The sequence below is a fragment of the Apteryx rowi genome, unplaced genomic scaffold (assembly GCF_003343035.1).
Source record: "Apteryx rowi isolate R43461 unplaced genomic scaffold, aptRow1 scaffold_133, whole genome shotgun sequence".
NCBI lineage: Eukaryota > Metazoa > Chordata > Aves > Apterygiformes > Apterygidae > Apteryx > Apteryx rowi.
Genome location: NW_020447564.1, coordinates 731,566 through 753,479, shown reverse-complemented (window position 1 = coordinate 753,479; position 21,914 = coordinate 731,566). Strand labels below are relative to the sequence as shown.

Below are 21,914 nucleotides of genomic sequence, written 5' to 3'. Positions count from 1 at the left end.
TCTCTGAGCTCTGCCTTTCAGCCAGTTCTCAATCCACCTCACTGTCCGCTCATCTAGCCCACACTTCCTGAGCTTGTCTATGTTCCTCTTCAGGGCTTCTTCATGCACTTTCCATTTAAGCAATGCTAACTCCTCCAACAGTCAATAAAGGCCAATATGCTAGTATGATAAACTCATGTTCCCAGCCATGTACAGAATTCAAACTGAATTAGAAAGTCAGCCTGTGTTCATAAAAACAACACTACTGAGTAAATGAAGCTTTACTACACTATGTAACAGACATCACATATCTTTGGGTAGTTGTCAGTTCTTCATAAATACACTTAAAATCACTTAGACTTCATTTTGCACACTATATAGTGATTCTCTTCATAATCAAATAGTATTTAAACATTTACTGCCTTGTTAAATCTAACAAGTCAGATTTATTGGGATAGTCACTTTCCTTAATAGCCAGTTTAGTAAAACTCAATGTATTCATTGATGTATAAATATATAATAGGCAGTTGTTAAATCTTACTAAATATGTTTAATAGTCAGCTGGCATTTTCTCTCAATGGCAGTACTTCCTCTCAGTTGCCAACAGGAAATGCTGTTCCTGAATGTGCCAATTCAACCCAGATGCAGGGAACAAATTGATCTAGAGGAGCAAATGGGGGCACGAAATTCAGATAATTTCCTGCACTAGGTGTCACAAGAACTCCAGCTCAGATTACAGTCAGCTCCCATCAATGCCATCAGGTGTCAAATAGCACAYAGCAGAAGGAAGAGTGTGAGCTACTGTATCTGCCTGGACTTCATACAGGTAATGAACGGGACAGAAAGGCCATCTGGCTAGCTGAAGGCCATATAAATGATATCCTTAAGTTATTATTGCAACTTACTGTCTCACTGCACTCACTGCTTCATGTATATCATATTGCATTCTCTCTCCCCACCCTGCCACTTTGCGTATTGATCAACAGATTAAATTATGATGCCTCGTCTTCTAGCTAGGAGACCTAAAAAATATTCTTTTAAGGCTTTTAGGCACCTAAAGATACAAAAAAGACTTAAGAGCCTGCATCATTAGACAACTAAAAACCTTTAAAAATCAGGCAGTTAGCTYGAACTGTAGAATTTTATGGCTCAACTCCTGGTCCCAGCATCAGTTTTTGAGGCTGAAGGCAGCTACTGCATTGACATGAAAAGAAACCAAACCAAACCACCTTTAAGGTAAGAGAGACTCTATTTGTGCTCTGGGCTGGAGAGCTTGTTCATAGCTACAAAACACTCACCTGGGTGGGATTATACAGCTCCTGGAGCGGGCTTCTGGATCCCTTCCGACAGCAAATGTCCATCCCAAATGGATTTCTACGCATTACTGCAGGGGGAAATTGAAATTAATACAGGTTAGCAATATTTGCTAGATGTAACCAACTACAATACCAAGAACAGACTTCCTAACAAATCAGGGGATTCTAGAGACAGTGTTGTGTCTTAAATTCCTATTTTTACTTTGCGTAGAAAGGATCTGAGAGCTAAACCCTTGATCTATTGTGAAAGCTGCTAAAATGAAACTCTCCTTTGGTTTCCCTCTTATAAAAGCTGTCAGCCAACAACTTCCAACTTGAGTGCCCAAAAATTCAGGTATAGGCACCAAAGCCAAAGGGACCTGATTTTCAGTAGTGCTAGGCACCTCCATCTCTGATTGTCATGAGAGTCGGATGAATTCCTACAATCAGCAATTCTGGGAGGCAACCTGAGTCCCTCTGAATCTAAACACTGATGTAACACAGGATGCTAATATTAAGGCATCTAAATTTAAGTCTTTCAACCTACAGCTCCAGTTTCCCCTAGTACAGACACTCAGCAGTAAACARTGTACATACAAATCAATCATTGCTGCACTCTCCTGCTCCAAACTATATTTTGCTCTACATACTGCAATTGAATATTTGACTGATCTGAAAACCAACAGACACTACATTAGCCCAGTCAGATGCAAGTAGGTTTTCAAACCAGAGGTGTTGTCGAAGGGGGCTGATCAAGGAGCATATTGGATTGAGAAAGCTGCCAGGAATGACCTTGATCTGAGCTCTGGCAGGAGCAGAGTTCATCGGTTTCAGGTCAGACCTTTTATGTTCAGAAAAGCCCCAAACGAGAAGTATAAATCAGAAGCCGAACAGCTCTCATCACCCTCTATAGTCATGGGGGAAAACAAGCGCTTGCTTGTCTTGCTGGTCTCAACCACCCTCTGGAAATCACCCTTTTCCCCAACTTGCTCTACGAACCACAGAGGGAGCACCAGGCAATCAGACTCCAAGCGCAGGCATCTCAGCTAGGGAAAACTCATCTTGTCAAGGTAAAATTAAGATGCAACCAAAAGAAAAGAGGAGTTTTATCCTGGTGGGAATCCAAAGGCATTAAGCAGAGTCAGGCACGCTTTTATCAGAGGGTTGCCACACTTTACAATAAGAAACTACTGAAGTGTCCTATAGTAAAGGTTCCAAACCGCACCATTGTAGTTGCAGGCTTCAGGCCAATAATTAAAGAATACTGTCATGTAATTTTTAATACAGAGGGCTAGCGTTTAATATACAATCATAATTGATATGTCAAGTAGTATGAACAGGGTAAAGTCTCTGTAGAGAGTTAGGATATTGTATACAATTTCAATCTGGAAACATAATAGATTCCTTCACTCCCTTCATATTTATTTTTAAATTAGAAGGTAATTATCTAATAAGGTGTCATGTTGCTTTTCTTCTGAGCAAATAAAAAGAYGCCATGGGTTTTGTAATAGGACTCAGATGTATAATGCTTAGTAAACAAACAGGCTAACATTTTGATTTTCTTCACCATTAGAATAGTAGATGATCTTACAGACTATAATTTTAATTTACCCATTTAAATACCTGATTAACTTCTGAGCACTTTTAGCCATGCAGCCAAGCATTGTGATTGCTTAGTTTTTGTGCTTTTCTAAAGTTAACTTAAAAACTATTTAAAACAGTTAAAACTTTAATAACATTTTGGCATGAGTTGTACTAACTTCTAGTGTTTGAAGGTGGTTTTAGGGGGGAAAAAAAAAACACTAACAAAGGTGTGTGAGCCATCCAGCTGTTGTTCTAACTAGACAGCTCCAGCYCCACTGTACTCCTGTGCTAGGCACAGTGTTCAGGGCTGCACTGAGAATCCTTCTGTGGCTCCTTCACCATTACAAGAACCCTTTCCAAAACAGAGCCTTCAATTCAACCACAAAACACACCATCACACAACCCCTTTAACTTTCACCATTTCTATCTAAAATACTGAAATAGGGAAAAAAAGAGAGAGGGGAATGTTTCAGTGTGTCCAGGTCATTATGTTTTGATTAATCAGTATTTTGGAACACTGAATCTTTGTTCCAAAATGAACAAGAATAATTCTAGTGTGTTGTTCCCTAATTTTTTACTTCACTTTTCTATTCCATTAAATACAGTAAACAGTAACAGGCATAAATGTATCCCTTCCTGCTTCACTTAAGCTGCAGGTATCAACACAGCCACACTTTATAAGCAGCTTAACAGCCACAAAGCTTAAATTATTTGCACATTGTGCAAGATTTGATTCCCAGACGTAAACAAACAAAAAAAGGCAACTCTCTCTCCCACAAAAGCTAAATGTTAATGTAGGACCTTAGTCACAGAAACCATTAAATCTTTATTTTATGATTCCCAATACTATTTAATTGGTTTATTTTTCCAATAAAGCCTTTAAAACACGACTGTGGAGTTAGCATAGCAACACAGCGGCTTAACACAGTGCTTGGCTCCCTGTTTATCAGTGCCAATAACAGCACACACTGATGCAGCTTAACATATCACCTTTGTGCACACCTGGAAAATACCTGCCCTTGGGATTTAACTGTGACATCGGAATAAAAGGGAATACTCCCCTTCCAAAGCAGAAATCCCACTCATACCTTTTGCAGAATTGTCTGTAGGCAAACAGCTATCAGGAACATTCATGTATAGCCGGGAACGCTTTCTGGCATGCCTATGGACAAATTCACCTCTCAGGCTTCCTGCATCCTGTCTTCTACTCTCAGCTTCTCTGAAGCAGTGTTTTATGATGCGAGTGATGCGACCTCTTTGGCCTGAATCTCATTTATAGCAGTCTGAAGTAAGATAGCCATACCATGGATACTAACTGCAGTTATACCAATTTTACCAACATTGTCACTAAGGCTCCTTCATACCACTGTGATAACAAAAATGAAAAAAAATCAAGCTCTTTATCTTCACTGAATCTTCTTATTAACACAGTAAATACCTAAATTTACATTTTATGGCTTGGGCTGATCTCYGTACGTAATTACAGTTAATTATAATCTAATGGTAAGTATTGCATATGCATGGCTCCATGGACTGATTAAAAGATCACATTCATGCACAATAAATGTGCGAGGCAGCTGAAAACAGTAGATAGTGCCTCAAATGATTAAAGAGTAGTGTTAATACTGCAATTGCAGAAAAAAACAACAATCCAGTTAATTTAGCCAGGACGGCGAGCAACCGAATGAACTGTTAGTTGGTTACTTAAATGTAGGCGCTGTAAGAGCATGACCTTTCTTCCATCTTCAGGAATAATTTGTCCAAAATGCAATGGGGGCCCATCTTGTTAAAATCTGTGCGATCACTATTAATTAATGTAACAGCAAGTCTGGAGAGGATGTCAGCTAGGCACTAAATTTAATTTTCTCAAGAAAGATAGACAGCCCTGCTGTATTGAAAGTTTGTCAACATAATAATCACCCCTATATACACACAGGAAGATGCTGCATGTGCAGGCCTTAAATTATCTCAGAAGCATGCATGTACAACTTTCAGAAAACTGTATTTAGATCCACCAGTCTAAATACAGAGAAATAATTTAACCTGTGAGTCACATCACTGAGCGCACAAACAGTGCTCTTCAGTCAAACCCTCTTCTACTATCTATGCAGAAAAAAGTGCAGAGGTTTGCCACCACCTTGATCCATTAGATGACTGTAAGTTAAAATGCAGATTCCCCAAATTAAAAATATCCTTTAGGAAGGCAGAGTTTGAGAGCATATTGAGAGTTTTCAGATGCCATGGGTCACCATCCAGGCCAGGCAGCCTTTGAACCTCTACCTCTGACTGTGGTCCAACCACCCATGTCTTTGCAAGCCTCTCCTCTGTAGGCCCTGATTTCCAGGCTGCAGAGGCTGGGAAAGCAGGGTTACAAGTGACAAAATGCACAACAAGGCACCTACTAGATGTCAACATCTATTAGAGGTAGAGTTGCCTTCTTTTTTGTGCATCATGATTTGCAACATTTTGGAGGCTGAAGATCATTCACATGGAAACATGAACCAGGCTTAAACTATCACCTCTGCTTGGCAGAGCCAAGGCACTTGGCAGAGAGCATTTTATAATTCACTAGATGCTCTACAAAGACTCTGTCCAAGAATGGGAGGCCCTTGGTATTTTGACAGGAAGAACAATGTCAGGAGAAAGCACTAAAAATAAGAGGCCACAGAAGCATAACTTCTGCCTCTCCCTATCAGGAGTTACAGAGAAATTGAGAGAGAGGACATGGTGGCACTTTTCTTGGGAGTGTTCTTCCTTGAAAAGAACACTGGGACCATCCAGAAAGAAGAAAAAAAAGGAAAAATCATAGGAAACGAGACTCTTGGAGACTTAAAAACCAAAAAGCCCAATTTCTCACAAAGCATCAGAAGGGCAAGTGAGACCATTCCTCATAAGCCTGGGTTGGAGCCTTTCAACTCTGCAGAAGAGAGCCACACAAAATAATTGTCACTATTTTCACTGCAGTTACAGAAACAAACAAATGACATCTGAAATGCTGAGTGCATGCATTCAGCAGCCAACTATATCACTACCATCCCACAATCTAGTAAATGTCAGATGCTTCCATTTCTGAGACGTCTGTAGAATAAAAGTTCTCTGATTGATATCCAGCAACGGTTTTCCTACTCGGTAATGTTTAATTTACACAGCTTGTACTACTCTAATTACTTCCAGTTTGCAAGGCGGAAAAAAAACAATGCAGAAGTGTTATCTCTATTCACTGCTTCTTAATATTTGAGAAAGTTCTGAGGAAACATTAATATTTAATTTTTCATTACAYTGGTCCAAAGTACAAATATAAAATTCCCCAGTACAGCATTGCTTAAAACTGATATACATAATTCATTCTATTTGGGGTACAAGTCATCTCACTGTGGAAAAAATGCTGTGGCATTGTCAGCAGTGTGTGGAGACTACGGGTTGAAGCTAAAACCCACTGAAAGCAGTGGGAGTCCCACTTAAATAGACTTCAGAGACCTTATAGGTAGGTAGATAACCAAGTCTTGTTTTAAGGGGGGGAAAAAAWAWATATATATATATGGATGATTCAAATATATTTCTTTAACTGAATTCTCTATGAAAGGCTGAAATTTGACAGCAGTCTGCTTGTTTCTTTTGGGCTGAAGTACACTCTTTTGCCAGCAAACACTGCTGTCCAACTGCCCCTATTTTCAGGCCAGGGTTAAGGGTTAATGCTTTCCATAGAGCATTTCTTCTTGACAGTGAAGAGCAGGAACATAACCTAGCACCTTCTCCTGCAGCCTTACACAAACGGGTTAAGGCAGAAAATCCATCTAAACATCCTCTATCGCACCAAGACCAAAATCTGCACGATTTGGCCCAAACTAGATAGTGCCATCAAAACCGTGACTTACATTTTTAGTGTCTCTAGTGTTTTAAATGAGTTACTGTTCTCATAAACTTGCTGGATTTTTAAATCAAACCAAACATAATTTAATTATACACATATCAAAGGTTTAGAGATTCTCTTGGGCTGAAGACTTAGACATGGTTTGTCTTTGGGGCAACCTGGCCATTATTTGACTGTAAACCGAACATGGCTTAGTCTGGCAATAGTTTGCATCTGTGACACTCTTGAAGCATGAAAACACTCAGGGGAAAGCTAAAATAAATCAAAGAATGATCATAGGAACTGGACTTTCTTTCAAAGTTTGTCAGAGGCTCTTGGGCAAAATTTGTTGTGATTTGGAAAATTCTGCCTTTCAGATACATAGTTAAAATCACGCTGAACAAGCTTGTCATTAGCAACTGGCTCGCTCCGCTTCAGCGAAGCCAGCCTTCTGTAATAATTCACAAGAGTCGGCTCTGCAAGACTTCACTTTAGCCAAGTCRAAACCACAAACAAAATCAGAAACGCAGCAACAATAAAGACTACCTCATTTCTACCTTCATTAAAATTCCTACAATCCCTTCCATGGACTCATGAGGCAAAGGGCACTGAACACGGTTAAAGGGTTAATTTTTAATCATCAACCACAAGCATGGGGAGCGACTGCAAATGTTGTTAGAGAGCACATAGCTCCAGAGCCCGAGTAACAATACCTTTACGCTGTTCTCCAGGCAATGCTTTTTGACTGCTAATCCTTCAGCAGAAGTTCACAAAGGTTTATTGATAGTAACATTTTGTGACCTTTTGGTCCTTGTGATTTGCTACATTCAGTTGAAGATTTCAGAGGGAATTATTGGTCTTTAATCAGGAGACTACCAGTACAAGTATTTATGGCAAAACTCCCATCTGTCCTCTTTTGTTTCCTTAAGGCAAAAATGTAGCTTGTTTACTGGAGCTCGAGAGATCTATTTTCAGAGAGTAAAAAACAAATTATGTATTGTGTATGAGCCCACCACAGTCTTAAGGACAGAGAATGGAATAATACTTACACTCTACATTAATACAGCACCAGATTTTGCCATACATCACTCAGCAACTAGCAGCACAAGGTGTTACTCAGTGCGAGAATCAAGCAAAAACCTGTAATCAGAGCACCTTGACATGCAAAATGCTGTTCTGCCTCATGGAAAAACTAGAGACCCAGGTCTCTAGACAGCGGTAGACACTCTGTGTTGGTAGCAAAACACAATCCTGAAAGGTGGCTGTTCCAGAGCTCTGACTGAGGAACAGCGATGATTTATTTTGGGTTAGCAGTACTTGGTTCATTGATTCAACATGTCCATCCTACCCTGCTCTGATGTTTCCACTCCCGCTCATCTATCGGAGGGACCTAGTGAAATAAGAATGTGGATGGATACAACAACAACAACAAAGAAGTAAAGGAGGAAAAATGAAGAGGAGGTCAATACCCCAGTGAAATGATTATGGCTGGCCCAAGCACCAAAGCCACTACTTAAGGGACCATGGGACAGCAAAGTAACTGTCTTCAATTTACAGAAAACCAGAGGCACAGAGGTTAAAAACTTGCACAAATTAGTTACTAATGGTGGAATTCATTTTAAGTAGTGAGATGTCTACTCTGGTCCACCCATTTAAGCTCCTCTGCAGTTAACAGGGACACCCTCCCATAGGCGAACCTCCCATAGATGATTCACTCCATGAGCCTAAGGTTGTGACGAAGCAGCCTCTAGAAGTGGCTGCTGGGCTTTTTCCGCTGACCAAACCAAATGGGTTGCTTAGACTAAACTGTTAACTTTTAGATGACTGAAGTTATGTGAAATAAATCCTGGCACAGCAAGGAAATGAGGCTTAACTCTCAGTTTCTAAGCTCTAATCGCTAATTACAAAGGTTGTAAATGCCCTCCAAAGAATAGAGAGATATTTAATTACTTCTTACTTTAGACAGATTTCCAGAAGTAAATTTGTATTTTATCCTGTTTGTTCTCAGATTAGCATGGGAATGGGTTTAATTGGGCACAGTGGGGAAGTTAATACCCTTGGGTGAAATTATGCAAAGACTTGGCTCCTGGACAACCCTATGGACATTGTGTGTGGTATAAATTAGCAAAACATCTTTCCCATTAATGAACAATAAGTAATATTTTTCCAGTATTTTTTTTAATGTTAATCCATACAAAATTTCGTCAGAAGTCTCATCAAATTATTCACAAATCTGTATTGAGAGACTTTCCCAAAGGCTTAACTCCTCACACCAGGAGAGCTCTGTCTTGTTTATCAGTATGATGGACACGCRCAAACTTCTTTTAATGTAGCAAAGTGTTTTTGTGGATAAAAACTATATTAGACTTGGTCAGAACTTTTCTGACACTTTTGTTTTTACTGGTATGAAATGCAGATTTACTGACATTAAGATACTTCATGGGTCAATTCTGAATGGACCGCCGACCACCTCAGCTGCCTGCTTGTGTCCTGCTTGTGTTTGCCCAAGCTGACTCCATCCACTAGCAATGCCACTAGAGCTGGAGGTCCTAGAAAGCTGATCAGAAGGGGCCACTTAAATTCTCCTGGCATCATTTCAAAGTCTTTATAAATTAAAAAAAAAAATTTTTTTTTTTACTCTCCACATTGATATATGAAAACAATTTCCCCCCCTTTTTTCCCCAAATGTAATTTTTTACCTAGGAAGTAAGAAACTCTAAGGAACTCTGACCAATGTTAACTGTATATATTCTGTGAACGAACACATGTATAATAAGTTTGCATGAAGAAACACTGTTTTCAGTATTTTAAAACACAAATAAAAACTCTCTTTCTGGTCATTATACTTTTCCTACTGTTTATGACAAGTTAGCCATGTTTTTTGCAAAGTAAGACCGCAATAACCTGGGGAGGTAGGAAAACTTCTACTGAAGATATAGAGGTTTCCAAACATGCTGTGCCCCTCCGTTCCCATGCCCCCACCATCCTGATCTCTAGATACTCATTATAACCCTGTATGCAAGCGTATCTGCCTTTGGGCTCTCTTTATAACAAAGAATTGAATATTCTACTCTGTTCTTATCAAATAAGTTTTCAAGCCTATAGATAGCCATAGATATCCCATCTCTATGATGCAAGTTCAAATGAAAGCTACGTAAATGTAGGTTCACSAAAGACCACATTTACATTGTCTTAAGAAATGAGAAGCTTGATTTTTATTTTTATTTTTGCATTCTCCACTACTTCCATAATACTGCCAGTATCAGTCTACTTAACAAATACAATGTATGAGCTTGCTCAGAAGAAGAGGGAAAGAGACAAAGACCTTTAAAGGAGGAAGGTTTCTTTAGAAAGCTATAATTTTAAAAGCATTTATCTTGAATCACAGTCAAAATGAGAAAGGCAGCTGCTGCAGCTGCAGTCTATTTGAGCTACTATTTCTTTGCTGCTCTTCAACAGATGTGCAAAGATGAAACACAATCATATTTGCTATGGATATACTAGAAAGCACAGGAAGTCTTCTCACAAGCCAAGCAGAATAGAAAATAAAGCTGCAGCAGTCTTTTTAACCCAGAACAATGAAATGCTCAAAACTTTTGGTCTCAGTTTGAACTTTAGGTAGAAGTACTACATGCATATATATACGCACACATGCACACCTGACCTGATGCAAACAGCAAGGAACAGAAACAAGTGATTTCTGTTCTAATGTCTCACAACTTGTCCAAATGGACAAAGGTTTATCACCTCTGAAGCAGTACCCTGTGTGTTTTCATTGTGATCACAACCTCTTGATACTTTACTGTGATTTATAAACAAGAATTTTCTTTACAAAAAAGAAGCACTAAACAATTTGTTAAGCAGGAAAAAAAAAAAATGAAATCCCTCAGTAATCACTTCCAGATCAATCGTTCATTATGTCAAAGACGATTATGACTGTAGCTTGTTGGATAAGTAGATGAGCTCTTATAAAATAAGGATGCTATCTCTTGTGAAGGCCGAATGGTGATATTAAAAGGAAAAAAAAGTACTGCAGGCAGTAAAGGCCTGACTCTGTGAGTTCCAAAATACCCTGACTAATAATTAATACACAGCTGAGCTTTGAGGTCTGATCACCTCACAAGACTTTATTCTGTTTAACACTTCTAAACTCTGAGTAGCCCCAAGGCACAGAGAAGCAATCAGCTCCATTGCCAAATCTTTTCCTTTTCCAACAGCTTATAGCCTCAGCTGATGGGCATCGGAGCAGGTCCAGGTCTGCACAGCATTACAGAGCCACATCCAGTCCCACTGACCAGCTCTGCTCCCGCCTTCACCTCCATCATGCCACAGAAGCTCTCTAGCTCTCTCACTTTCTTCCAGTAGAATATGTAAACCCAAAAACTGAGACTGGGCAGCTGCTTTCACACGCTCTGCTCTCTACACTAGCATTGAGCTGTATGCAGATAATATTGTTTTCATATGTAAGAATCCCCTCATGAGGCAGTTTATTAAATATTCCAAACCACAGATTCTTCAAAACTTTTTACATATGAATAGGACATTGCCAGCTCCCATAGACCCACACCACACTTCAGCACATAGAAGAGTAAAACACACATTAGCACTATAAAACTTCATCTCAATTAGCATAATCTCTATTTCCATTATAGAGCCCAGCTTTATAGCTAACCTCGGGCGATGTACTGAGCACTTTGGATCTGTCCTTCTCTAAGGGGAAATTCCCCAAACACAAGAAACCCATTCAGAGCTGTGCTTGCCTGGAATGTATTAGCTTTCAGGGGCTGCTTATCTTTCAGTAGTTCTGTTCCTTTTCTCTATCTCCTTCCACTGCTCCCATCACTTCAATGAGTTCCATTAAAACCTTGTGATGCATTTCATCTACATAGACGCTATGCTGTCAGGCCTCACACATACTCGAGCGCATGGGCAAGCCACACCAAATCCATCTGCTGAAGGCACAGCCAAGAGTAGAAGGAAGCGAATGAGGAAAGTGAGATCTGAAAGAGCTACAGTGATCTTTCTTTCAATGGAAGTTTTTAAAGGAGAATCAAAATAGGCGGCAATTAACAAAAGACACGGTTTGGTATCAGTACCAAATAGGATGCTGGATAGACTAAAAATTTGAAATTGACTGAGAACCTTCCACCAAACATTAGCAATATGCTACACAGGAAGCACAGTAATACATGTTAGGTAACTCCACAAATTACTTTATTCTGGATTAAACAGGAATGACGGAATATCACTGCATTTCAAAGCTCAGTTTATGAGGCTCCAGAATACTGGATACCTATCTGAGCTTTATTGGTATTAACAATATTTCATAATTAGCATGCTAAAGAATAAGCTCTGGTTTTGGTCATTAATAACCTGTCAAAGGCATTATGAAATTTCTAGTAGATTGTGTAGCTGGTGATTAGTAATATCTAAAATACAGGATCACTCAGACAGCATGATTCTGAAGGAGACAGACAACAAAACTGCTAGACAGAACTGGAGCTTTTAAGTTTTTTCCACAGGAAACAAATTCTGTTCTCTCACTTGTGTGGTCTCATGTAGAGAAGGGCAAGGAAAGCTGGACAAAGAGAAAAAAGGGAAAGCATCCTTATGAGGATACCACTTACTTAGAGATTTCTTCCCAGAAGGGTCCTTCTTGAGATGTCTGAGGAGTAAAAGAATGATCTAGTCCATTAGGTATCTCCCCCAACAAAAAAAATTTTGCAAGTAAATACATTGCAATATTGCAATGTATTTATTAATAAATACCTATTTTGAACTTCTGTAGGCACTACATAAAGCATTAACAACTAGAACTTGGGAAATGAGTTCCTGTCTCTCTCTCCTGCCTCCCCCCATAGCTCCCCACCACCACCCTCTCTCTCCCTTGAGATACCAGCAGGGATCTCTCAATAGGATCTAAGTCAAGCCTGCTACAAACCTTGCCTTAAGAGATCCTCTGGAAATTTTCTCATCTTGAAAGTTTACAGGAAAATCACATGGAATATAAAAACTAAAGGAGAAAGAAAGTAAACTCAATACTTCCAACCCTCAGGGTTAAGCAGAGTAGAGCAGAATAGAGTGATGGTTCAGGCTATTTCCCATTTCATTACTACTGGTTCACACAACTATATAATTTACCAGATGCTAAATTCCCTATCAGATAACCCTCAGCACATACAAGTCCAAATCTTTGGATAACAACTTCCAGCCACTAGATCTTGTTGTGCATTTGCCTGCTCCACACAATCTTAATTCTCTCCTCCATGCAGGAATCTATATGTTGTGATCAAGTCACCCCCTAACTTTCTATCTTTCTACGGCATATTTTCAAGTCACTTTCTCACTTTTCTTGCTTTCTTCCAAATGCGCTCACATTTAACAATACCACCTTCTGAAACCACGGCGCTCCAACATGACCCAGTAACGCAGCAGAGGTTACAGCAGTACCCATGGGACAAGGAAGCTCCCCTCTCCAGCTCTGTATCCCACCTTTACATGTGCCCAGGTGGTATTAGCTTTATTTCAAGCCCAAAAGCTCCCTTTTAACAGAATAAGTGTCCTCTGCCCACTAAGCATCACCTGAATTTTACTGCTGTACACATTCACCCTTATTAAAATTCATACTATGTGTTGTTGCTCAGTTCACTAAGGAATCCAGCTCTGTATTAATGACTTGCTGTTTTCCTCCTCTCCACYTACGACTGCACAACTTTTGCATTCTTTGTAAATTTGATCAATAAATAAGAACTTTTAACCAGTGTCAGGCCAAAATGTGGTTCCCTAAGGATGCCACTCCAAATGTATTTGCTGAGTGATGATTTCCCAATTACAGCTATATTTTACAAACTATCAAATATTTTTAAAGTCAATATTACATATGCTGGGTTAATATGCATTCATTTGTCAATTTAACTTTTGGTTTATTCATTTCCAAATGCACCTGTATAAGTAATTCTGACATTCACATACTCTTGTAGCATTAAAAAAAAAAAAAAGGGACATCAGCTTGGACAACTCATTTTGAAGTAGTTATTTGTGGAAAACGTTCAGGTTAGGTGTCCATCTTTAACTTTGCAAGGCATTAGAGATGGCTTCTGCAATGTATCAGAGTCTTGTTCTTAAGTCTGGGTGGGTTAATTTTGTCACTAGTTCTTGCAAGCCGAAACAGAGAAACTGTACTTTAATTGAAATTATTTTACACTTTCATCTCAGGTATATAAAGCAGAATAAAAGTTACAGTTTATCTGATGCTTTCTCAAGCCACAGAGATGAATGGCAGATAGGAATGACCTTCAGGGAGCAATCTCTGAATGCTACTGCTTTTGGGGTAATCCTTATGTTTTATGCTGAAAATTCCATTTGTCTTGATTAAATATTCATCAGCTGTTATCAAGGAGGCACATATAAAAGCTATGTTAAATAATAAAATCCCACAAGTGGAAAAACTGATTTGATTTCACATTTACAATAAAGGGTTGTCACATACTACCTCCCTTCAAGCTCAGATGAACCACTTCAGCTCCATGAATGCAAATAGATCTCTCTGTTTCTCCATGAGCTAAGAATCACACCTGAACTGTCTATGGAAAAAGGAAGACTTACTTAGATCAACTGTTCGAGTCCTCAGCAGTCAAAGCATTTTATTCTGTTGGGAAGGATGCCATTTGTGTGCACATGTGCCACTATTCATGCAGGTATCATATGAGTGAATATATTACACATACACATGAGTGAATGTGTACATGTTACTGATGTTGACATAACATACCACAGTGTTCTACTCATCACCAAATACTGGTACTTTTTATTTTGCAATTACTTCATTTTTTAGTTTTAACATGCTGCATCATGTTTTACTGTTCAAATCCAACAATTACATTTTATCATCATTTTGATTTCTCTTTCCCTTCTCTGTTTTTTCCTCCTTTCTATTTCATTACAGGGCTTCCAGGCTGAAGTCTTAAATAATACTCAGAGAAAAAAAGCAATGTGAATTCTTCATCTAATGGTAGTCTTTTATTCAACAACCCCTCTCCCCCCAACACCCTCCAGAACACACTGCTTTTTAACTCTTCCGTTTAATCAAAGCTCTTGATGTTAATCTTCTTCCTGTCAAAAAACATTTTATTTTTCCCAAATCTTTGTCCTCTGGTCCCTGACCTTTTCTTCCATCTTTTCCCCCACACACACCTAATTTTTCCCTTTGGCACTCTGCTCCTGCCCTTGCACACTCCTACCAGTCTCCGTTCCTTGCAAAGCCTTCCCACGCTTCTCTTCCCTCATCTCTCCTTGTCTACAACCACCACCCACTTCCCTTTCCCCAAAGTACTCCCCAAAACTGGAAGCAATGAGCGGAGAAAGACCCCACTTGGTGCTAACCCAGCCAGCCACGTAGCCCGTGGGAGGGCCTCCTGGTCCTGCTCAACCCAACGCAAGGTGGGGAAAAAGGGGGGAATGAGGTGGGGAAAAAAGAGGGGAAGGGCTTGACTTCAGTTGCTCAAGAACTAGAAATAACACTCTCTCATGTGTTCCCCTAGGTTTCCAGAGGCTTTAGTCCCTTTCCTGAGCACAGCACCCCCTTTTCTCCATGTGGGTGCCCCCATCCCCAGCTCAGCACAGTCCCTTGATGGACCATTTTCCTCTCTTCCCAGGAGACCTCATCCACCCAGAGGCTCTGCATTAGATAGGATACACAAAACAAAAAAAGGAACAAAAGGCTTGGGAAGCAGGAGAATTACAAGGACAAGAGTTACAGCACAGAGAGACCATGAGGCAGGCCTATTTTTATTCATGGTTTATTCATGGTTTTTCGTTGGTGCTTTGTTTTTATTATAGTTAAGAAAGATGACAGAGTTCGAGGTCAGGAATGTTACAGGCACACAAAGGCATGATTAGACTAGAGATTCGGCAGTGATGCTACTGAGTGCTTTTTCATTTCTCAACAAATTCGATTTTTCCTTTCAATTTTATACACTCGCTTTTAGTTCCATATTCTGTTTAAACAAAGAGCAATTACCCCCTCATACAATTAAAGGCAGTGAGTATAGAAAATAATCTAAGACTTTATAAATTACTGCACAGGAAATTTAGTCTTCCCACCAAGGCTGCACTCTAGCTAAAATCTGCATCAGAAAAATGGATGAGGGGTTCAAGTAAATACAAACGGCCTTAAAATGAAGCCCAGCTAATGAAGACTGCTTATTATCTCTCTACTTCAGCTATCAAAGTCTTCTTGAAATGATGGAACCCTGAACATAAAAGTTAAAGAAAATGAGAAGACCACAGGGTGATAAACCCACTGGCTTTAACCTTGCGGAAATTGCATTTACTATATTGCAATACTGCTTTTGTGGCTTCCACCAAATGTGTGCTAATTCCAAGTGGAAGCTGAATATACATATAAAAAAATAAAAAGAGGAAAAAAGAAAAGAAAACCACTAGCACTGACTAATTTCACTGTTCAAGATATTAGTATATTCTTTCTGTTGTTGTTTTATATTGCCCACAAAATAACAGAATATGAAGGATGTAGGACATGAATGAACCTGAAAAATCATAGCTTCTAATCACACTGAGGTAATTGCAATATAGAGAAAAAATAAAGAGCAGAGGGCAGAGGTAACCAGTGATTTTATTTAGATCCTCCCACATGAACAGGATTAATTCCATGCTCCACAGATGTTAATTGGCGTTCTTCTTATACTATGGGGAAATTAAAACACAGGGTAGTTTGCTGTACACTGTTTGCAGTGTCAAGTCCAATTTAACCGTTTCTGTCGGAGCTCTGCTACTTTGCTCCGAACAGAGGAGAGCCAAGACTAGGTGCGCCAACCCAAGCCCTCGGAAGGCTTCGTTTAATTTGTGCTGGGTTGAGGAACGCTCCTTTAAGAAGGAGGAAGAAAAAAAATAAAAATAAAAAGATTATTATGTAGGTGCTGTTCTCTCTGTACTGCATTACTGTCATCCTCTTGCCATGTGCAGTGCTACTCAAATAAACTGTCTTAGGCTAAACAAAGTTCAAGCCCTAAGGAATAATACATGGCTGGGGACTTGGGGTGAACTCATCCGGTCACATTCACTTGTTTGGTTTTCAGAACAGGTTTGATGGCATCATTTGATTTTGCTTTTTAGCAAGAGCTTTTGTGATATTTGTATGTATGTATGGCCTGCACATTTCCCTCTTTCACGTAAGCTCAAATCTCACCACCCCTGCCCCAGACTACTGCTAAACATCGATCTCTAGTCGGGAAATGCAGGATCAGCCATCTCTTTCCAGACATGTTTTATTTCAAAAAGTCCTCACCAGAGTTGTCCCCCTCGCAAATCTTGTTAGATGCAAAGAAGCCTCAAAAAAAAAAAAAAAAAAAAAAAAAAAAAAAAAAAAAAAAAAAAAAGTAAAAGCAGGTGGGAGCTAAGGGCTTTTCATCTCCCCTCAAACGTGCTCAGAGCCATGGCAGGTTGGGGCTCAGCTTTTAAGAGGAAAGAAGGGAGCTAGCAAGTGAGCCCTGCGCAAACAACCAAACAGGGGCTCAAGGTAGAGGCAATATCCTTTTACTAAAGCAACAAGCAGAGCATGGCCAGACCTGAAGCTGACCCAACAAAACAATGCTGTCTCTACCTACAGACTCATCTTGTCAGTCTTCAGACCATCACAGCCACATCAATGCTTCCATTTGGCAAAATATATATTGACATAACTGCCTTTTACTTGTGTTTTGTGTTACATGTGTCTCCTTAAAAATAGCTAATGGTCAAGTCATCCTCAAGCTCTCACTCTCAAGCCAGCCCCAAATAAAATACTTAGGACTTGGAGAGGAAAGGGGAAAACAAAACAAGAGTGCAGCAAGTCCCAACCAAACATAAGGATTTCTCTCCTTCATCTGTTAGCTATCCTTACAGCCAAAACACAGCGTTAAGTTATGCACATGACTAAGGGTTTCCAGCATCAGGGTTTTCCCACCACTATTTGTCTAATCAAAAAGTCAACAAGCTACATCATGGCTTTTTATTGCAAGGACAACACTGAAGGAAAAACCACGACTTCATTTCCTTTCTCCTATGTTTTTGAAAGGATAGTCACCATTTCAAACAGCGTGTTTACTCACCGCAGACAAAACAAAACACAGACCTCTTCCCTCCTTTAAACAAGAGATTAAATATTCAGATAGACTTTAATATTGACAAGTAAGTGACCAAAATGGTTACTGCAAACCCAAACAGCATTTTTCTTACCAACTATCCAGACACAACACGGAAGTCGCTGTGCACCAGTTACCCGCGCTCCAAAATCTCCTTCTACAGAAATAGCTCCCTTGGTCCGCTTTCAAAACAACACGAGTTCTCCTCCGCACAGCAAAGTTTAGGTCAGGATTAATGGGGGGGGGGGTGTCTAAAATGCTTCTTTTACTGGCCACATCAAGTTTAATAAGTGAGACTGGAATGACAAAAAGCCCAGAGGAAGACTTTTTTCTAGGCAGCACATTTGACCACAGTAGCCATTAAAGAGAGTCATCAACAGCAGGCACGGAGCTCGCCGTGCACAGGGTGACAGCCAGGCTAACCACTTGTCACTTAGCAAAATCACTGTCAACACACTAATGCCTCAAACAAGCATTTAAACACATCGCACTCTCCAAATTGCACTTGGAGGAGACGAGCAGTTACAACTGCAGGCCACATGCGACGGTCACCAATGATGCAACTTGTTTCTAACAGATAGGACATTACAGTAACCAGCAGTACTATTTGGCTTGAGAAGTGTGGAATACAGCGAGAAAAAATTCTTCATCCCTCAGTCACCTCTTTCCCCTCCCATGACCCTTCTCCTCTGCAATGGAGTTAAAGTTAGTAGAAAATGAAAAAAAAAAAGGGCAAGAATAACAAAATAAAACTTATACAAGATCACATGTATTTAGCAAACACTGAAAGTGCTTCAAAAATGGAAGTTTCTTAAAGAAAAAATAGCCAAATTCTATTACCTTTCTATTTTTCAATGATAGTCTTCCCAGTAAAGATTCATCCACCTTATTACCTAACTCTGTAATTCACTGACATCATTACACAAGCATCTTTAGAGTTACTGAATTTACACGGAGTCACACCGAGGAGGTTATTCAAAATACAAATTACACAATCCAACACTGAACCCAAAAGCTTTCCTGAATTATGGTCGTTTCCTAGAATACTGGCTGGCACAGCGTTGCTGATGGTAGCCAAACACACGGCCAACCCGTGTCAGGCTAAGCTGCTTCAAAAGAGAGAGCACTGCAAGGAGGCTGCCAGCGCAGGGACACTTGGCACAGATTTTGAGCGTAAGCACCATTTTATTATTAGGTCACTCTTTTGAGTTATGCTGCCAATGCCTTGAACACTTTGGATTAAATTTAACACATGGTGCTTTCAACTGTCAAACTATCCTAATGCAAGCTGCTGTCAAAGCCCTGTGCAGCCGCACTGAGACGGGGCATCCAGCTGAACAGAGACATGAAGAAATTGTGCTGCTCCGAGGCTCAGGTCCAGAGCATGGAATAGCACGGCACCTCCAGAGCACACAGACATGGCCTGCCAGCTGCAGCTACGGACCAGAGGGAATAGCAACAACGGTCACAGAAAGACCAACCTGCTTCCGTCCCCCTCTACCTCTTCTGAAAGACCAGTCACACTGCAGAGCCCTTGGAGGGAAGAGCAAAGTACAACAGACAGATCTGAGGCAAAAACAGCACGACCGCAAACAAGCTTTGCTGGCGCTTTCTGTGCGGCAATGACAGCTCTGAGTCAGCTGGCTCCACACCAAGTGGGACTATTCAGATAATGAAGCAGGCCTGGAGAAATGGCTGTACAGAGTAGGCACGGGGTGTCATGAGGGGAGCACAGCCTACAGCACCAAGCAAGACGATGCAAGCCAAGGCCACCAGCACCAGCACAGTTGCTCCGCATCATGCTCACTGCCTCCACATGCTCACTGCCTCCACTCTCTGAAAACATCAACCAGCCTGCTCCAAGCAACAGGGAGAAAAATACCCTCATTATAGCAAAGGCCTTATCTGGGCCACAGGAACCACAGGGGAAGACACAGGACAGAGTTACAGATATCTTTTTACCATAGTAACATTTTTATGGAGGACAAAAGCAAACCAGTCACTGGTAGATCGGATCAGTTTTGCATGTGTAAAATAAAAATTTCACTTTGAAACAAGTACATTATCAAAGCTACTTGTCATGAGTAATGATGTAGTTAAGCTATAAGGTAAAGTTAGTTTGGGATTTGCTTCTAATAACGTACAGTGAAGCAGAGAACCCTCCTTCTACATGTGTAGCCCACTCTTACCATTTTGTCCTATTCCTAGGTCTCCCGTATATTTTTGGTGGGTCACTCCCTCTCTGCTTCACAGCTACCCTAGTCACATCACAGGGACAGTGACTTAGGTTTACAAAATTTTTTTATATCCTCAGAGAGAAAAGCTATAGAAGTGCCAATTACCAGCAACAGCAGCAAAATACACCATCTTTCTTAAATTCATGTCTGTCTTAAATTCAGAAGCTGATTAACTACTCATATCAATCAGCACTGCTCACTCCTCTCCTTCCTTCCCTCCACTGACATCAACAACTCTTATTCTCAGCTAGAAGAACTTTATGGTTATTAAATTGCAAAATAGCTGGTACTTAAAATTAAAAAGAATACAGCTGATAATAAAACATACTGCGTCTAAAATTTAGCATTCAAAAGCAGCTTAGGGAAAAAAAACTTTAAACTTTAGACTCCCTATTGAAAAAAAATCTCTACGGTATTATTTGTCTGCTTTTAAAATTCCTATAGAGGAGCTCTATTTATTTGGCAAGAGTTAACCGATTTACCTTGAAAAAGCATCTAGTCCAGTTACAGTTTCTTTCTGTACCATCATCATATACTTTGTGCCCTTTTCTTAAATCTGAACACACATCTTTGGAAGGGCTGGAGTCTTGGGCCAAAAGTCTCGCCCAGGAAGGAAAGGTGCCCCATCATTTATACTTTGGTCTGGAGTTTGCATCTAGGCTCTATTGCTGGTTCCATCACAGACTTCCTATGTAAACTTGGGGATATCACTTCAGCACAAATTCAGCAGTATACTGAAGTACTTGTCTATGGATTGGAAATCAATGCAAGTATCTTGCTGAACTGACACAGTCATGACTTACTGAAGGTCACAAAGCAAACAGGGACAAAGCTGGAAATAAAAGAAAGATCTCCTGATCTCAGGATCAGTTCTTTAACCTCAGAGCACGTTTGCATGAATTAGCAAGGGAAACAATTCATTTGCAAGTGTTCTGAATCAATTTAGTGATCAGGTAACGTGTCCCAGTTCTGTCACTGTTACATTTGTTGGCTCAGAGCTCCAATTTCCACCCCCATGCCACTCACCCAACAATTTCTGTCCTTGGGAAAAAGTAATCAAATATGATAAGGATGACAATCATAATTAGTTCAAAATACAGGCCTGCCGGCATATATTGAAAAAACATTTTAATAGAGACCTCATGTGAAGGAAGCAAGACTAAAGGAACAGAAATTTGAGATTAATTGGATATGGAAATCCAAACCCAAATTATGAGAAATGATCATTTTAGAAAGCGTTAGGAATTCTCTTTACATAAATTACTCATTTAAATATTTAAAATCCCACTTCAACCTCAGTAGAAATTAATGTTTAATATCTGAACTTCTGTAACCTGACAAATGCCTTTGCAAAATGCACTTAGCCCAGTCAGCCCTATCCTGCTCTCCAAAACCAGGGCATAAAAAAGTGGACGCAGACCAAGTAAGATAAGAAACCATCTGATTTCACTGAACTTTGATGAGCTACCTGTCATAAAGCAAATCACTTGTCAGAGGAGAAAGGAGAATAGACCCAAACATTTGAAGGTGACTGTCTATAACCACAATCAGTTATGAATTAAATCACATTAGCACCACTTCTGTATTTTAGGGAGTTTCTTTTTCCAATACATTTGTCTATCTTCTACCATTTTTCACAGTTAAGCAATTACTGGTCTGTTGGAAGGACACCAGCTGTCAGCATTTCTGTCAAACTGACACTTCACAAATATAAGAGTCCACACTTCTGATGATGAATTCCTTACTGCATGTGTGACAGGATAAATTACTGCCAGCAATACCTACACAACCAGTCCATGGGTCAGTGGGCTTCCCATGAAGAGACAGA

General features: G+C 39.9%; 1 protein-coding gene across 3 annotated transcripts in view; it reads right to left on the bottom strand.

Annotated features, from left to right (window-relative positions):
* The window catches only part of CHST11 (carbohydrate sulfotransferase 11), a 178,088-nt gene that overhangs the window by 98,518 nt on the left and 57,656 nt on the right, over positions 1-21,914 (bottom strand). For 2 of the 3 annotated variants that reach the window (XM_026056831.1, XM_026056833.1), the window contains exon 2: positions 1,272-1,363. In XM_026056831.1, coding sequence (XP_025912616.1) covers positions 1,272-1,363 — 92 coding nt within the window. The remainder of the gene's footprint in view (positions 1-1,271; positions 1,364-21,914) is intronic. The other variant, XM_026056830.1, reaches the window with a different exon arrangement.